Source organism: Ambystoma mexicanum, chromosome 11, assembly GCF_040938575.1.
Source record: "Ambystoma mexicanum isolate Mex_15411 chromosome 11, UKY_AmexF1_1, whole genome shotgun sequence".
In the NCBI taxonomy this organism is placed as follows: domain Eukaryota; kingdom Metazoa; phylum Chordata; class Amphibia; order Caudata; family Ambystomatidae; genus Ambystoma; species Ambystoma mexicanum.
Genome location: NC_090934.1, coordinates 865,614,137 through 865,617,987, shown reverse-complemented (window position 1 = coordinate 865,617,987; position 3,851 = coordinate 865,614,137). Strand labels below are relative to the sequence as shown.

General features: G+C 43.5%; 1 protein-coding gene across 1 annotated transcript; it reads left to right on the top strand.

Annotated features, from left to right (window-relative positions):
- Positions 1 to 828: 828 nt before the first annotated feature.
- LOC138505051 (general transcription factor II-I repeat domain-containing protein 2-like) lies at positions 829 to 2,634 on the top strand. The gene has a single exon (XM_069625378.1). The coding sequence runs from the start codon at positions 829 to 831 to the stop codon at positions 2,632 to 2,634; it is 1,806 nt and encodes a 601-aa protein (XP_069481479.1).
- Positions 2,635 to 3,851: the final 1,217 nt, after the last annotated feature.

The window sequence follows — 3,851 nt, the reverse complement described above, 5'->3', positions numbered from 1 at the left end:
CCTCATTACATCAACAACGTCCTGGTGTGTAGTCTACGTCATTGGTCACTCTGGTAAGACTACTAATACCTTGCATTCCCTGTATGTACTGCAGTATCCACCTTTTCATACCGTCTAAATCAGTGGTCCTCAAACTACGGCCCGCGGGCCACATGCGGCCCACGGAGCGCATTTACCCGGCCCGCCGGGTGTTTTAGCCTCAGGACATCCTTGTGTTTCCGAAAGATGCTTTCGGAACACAAGGATGCCTCTGAGAAGTCCCTGCGGCCCGCGTTTACTTTAAAAACGCGGGGACGGCTGGGAGTAGGCGCACGCAGCGACGTCACTGACGTCCCATGCATGCGCACGCCCATGGAAACCGAAGCGGAGAAGAAAGGACGCGTGCTGGAGGTAAGTGTTTACCAGCGGCGCGTCCCTTCGGTGTTCTGACCACCGGTCCTGCTATGGCCGGAGCGGTGGTCAGAAGGGATGTCCCGATACCAGTATCGGGACTGATACCAGGCATTTTTATGGTATCGGGGACTCGTTTAGAGTCCCCGATACCATGCCCGGTACATAAGCCCCGCAATGTGGGGGGAACTATACTGTCAATGTAATGTGGGGGGAACTATACTGTCAACGTAATGTGGGGGAACATACTGCCAGCCTAATGTGGGTGGAACTATACTGCCAACCTAATGTGGTGGACTATACTGCCAGCCTAATGTGGGGGAACTATACTGCCAACCTAATGTGGGGGACTATATTGCACCTAATGTGGGGGAATGTTGCTGGTATATTGTTTTTATTGGTATTTTACTAATAGCAATTTGGAATCCCTAGGAAACAATGATGTCAAGAAAGAGAAAAATTGACTCGGAGTGTAGGATATTCAAAGAACAGGGGACTTATGATTACTTTTTCATACAGTACAAGGAAAGAGCTGTGTGTCTGATATGCCAGAATATAGTGTCTGTGTTCAAAGAATACAATTTGCGTCGACACTATGAAACTCAACATAAAGATAAATATAATTGTTTGGTCGGAGAAGTGAGAAAAGATAAAATATTAAAACTGAAAAATACATTGACAGCTCAGCAAAATACTTTTGTGAAGCAGAAGCAGCTAAATATTTCATCACTGAGAGCAAGTTTTCAAGTTGCCAAGCTAATAGCGCGCACTGGCAGACCATTCGTGGAGGGAGAATTTGTTAAAGAATGCCTTCTTTCTGTTGCCAAAGAGATGTGTCCAGAGAAGGCCGATTTATTTAGTACAGTGAGTCTTTCAGGACCTACACTTACACGGAGGATTGAAGAAATGGGAGACAATCTGTATCAGCATTTGCAAAACCTGACAAAAAAACGTTCCTATTTTTCCTTGGCACTTGACGAAAGCAATGATGTTCGTGATTCTGCACAACTTTTAATTTTTATTCGTGGGACGAATGACAATTTCGAAGTCACAGAAGAGCTTGCTGCACTGCAAAGCATCAAAGGAACAACTACAGGAGAGGATATCTATGAAAAGGTTTGCCAAACTTTGAATGGTTTGGAGCTGGACTGGGCTAAACTAGCCAGTGTGACAACTGATGGTGCTCCTAGCATGGTGGGGTCTAAGAAAGGAGTAATTGCTTGCATTAACCAAGAGATGGACAAACATAATTATTCTCATCCAATAGCCATACACTGCCTCATCCACCAACAAGCGCTGTGTAGTAAATCACTGAAGTTTGACTCTGTTATGACAATTGTGGTATCTTGTGTTAACTTCATTAGAGCTCATGCACTAAAGCACAGACAATTTCAGGAATTTCTGTCTGAGCTAAATGCTGACTATGGAGATGTTCTGTACCACACAGAAGTCTGTTGGCTGAGTCGAGGGAGAGTTTTGAAACGTTTCTATGACTTACTTCCACAGATTACATCTTTTCTTCTTTCAAAAAACAAAGAAGTACCAGAGCTCAATGATGCAGAATGGAAATGGCACCTTGCCTTTCTAACAGATGTAACAGAGCTACTCAACAGTTTCAATGTGCAACTTCAAGGAAAAGGGAAGCTCATCTGTGATATGCAATCACATGTCAAAGCATTTGAAGTAAAATTAGGCCTCCTCATCAAACAAGTGAAGGAGGAAAACTTCTGCCATCTACCCACAACTCAAAATCTGTTAGCGGAAAAACCATTGGTTGCATTCCCAAACAAAACATGTGTGGATTCACTAGAAAAATTGCAAAAGGAGTTCCAATTTAGATTTAAAGAGCTTCATCTCCATGAACAGGACATACAGCTTTTCCGTAACCCATTTTCTATTGACATTGAAAATGTGGATACAATTTACCAAATGGAACTGGCTGAACTGCAGAATTGTGACTCTCTGAAAGACGCATTCAAGTCAAGCAGCCTTCATAGTTTCTATGCATCTCTCCCTTCCGAGACATATCCTCATCTCAGGAACCATGCACTCAAAATGGCAACCATCTTTGGCAGCACTTATGTCTGTGAACAGACTTTTTCCAGAATGAAACATCTGAAATCTCCAACCAGATCTAGACTAACGGATGAACACTTGCATCACTTGTTACGACTAGCAGTGACAAATATGGAACCGGACATTGACCATCTCGTTAGCCAAAAGCAGGCCCATAGTTCCCATTGAAATACTGGTAAGTTTGTTGATTTAACTTTACTTGTTCTTCATTTTAAATATTGTATTTATTGTATTTATTCCCGTTTTGTTTCTTCACTTCAAAATAAGATATATGCAGTGTGCATAGGTATTTGTTCATATTTTTTTTTTTAACTATAGTCCGGCCCTCCAACGGTCTGAGGGACCGTTAACATGGCCCCCTGTTTAAAAAGTTTGAGGACCCCTGGTCTAAATAGTGGTACCTTGTTCTGTTCACAGAGGTCCCACTTGCTATGTAGGTTGAGGTCCCTACATAGCATACCTCCCCATACCAAGACCTTGCCCATTATCTCAGGTTGGTCTAGTTTGCGAATCTGTACGATACACAGCATTGTTACTACAGTTCTGTAATTTTCTTGCATTTGCCTTGCAGCCATCAGGGTTCCAGTGTATTCAAACATCTTTCGAACAATTGAATCCTCAGCTTGTTCCTTGTAACACCTGAGGGTTACATTGTTAGGAAGAACTCGCCCACTACACGACAGCAACATTGGCTGACTTGGTTCTTGACAGAACCCTGGGTCTCCATGGGTTTGGGGTTCATTTCTCGAAAGGTAAATTGCTGCTTTTGTGAACAGGACCTCTTGCTCCCCCAGGTTTTGGGATCCGTTTTCTCTAATGGTAAATAGCTGTTTCACTGTGAACTGGTTAGTTCCCATTAGACAAAAGGACTTCTGGGTCTCCTTGGTTTTGGGGTTCATTTCTCGAAAGGGAAATTGCTGCTTTCGTGAACAGGCTAGTTCCATTATACAAGAGGATCTCTTAGTCTCCCAGGATTAGGGGTCATTTTTCGAATGGGAAATAGCTGCTTCAGTGCAAACAGGCTACTTCCCATTAGACAAGAGGGCCTCTGGGTCTCCTTGGGTTAGGGGTCAGTTTCTGAAATGGGAAATTGCTGCTTTATTGTGCATGTTCCCATAGACAGTTCCCATTAGACAAGAGGACCACTGAGTCTCCTTGCGCTAAAGGTCTGTTTCTCGAATAGGGAATAGCTGCTACATTGTGAACATGCTTGTTCTATTAGACAAGAGGACCTCTTGCTCTTCTAGGTTTAGGGCACCATTTTTCTAATGAGAAATAGCTACGGCATTGTGAACAGGCTAATTCATTAGACGAGAGGACCTCTGGCTGTCCATGGGTTGCAGGATCATTGCTCGAATGGGAAATAGCTGCTTCACCGTGAACAG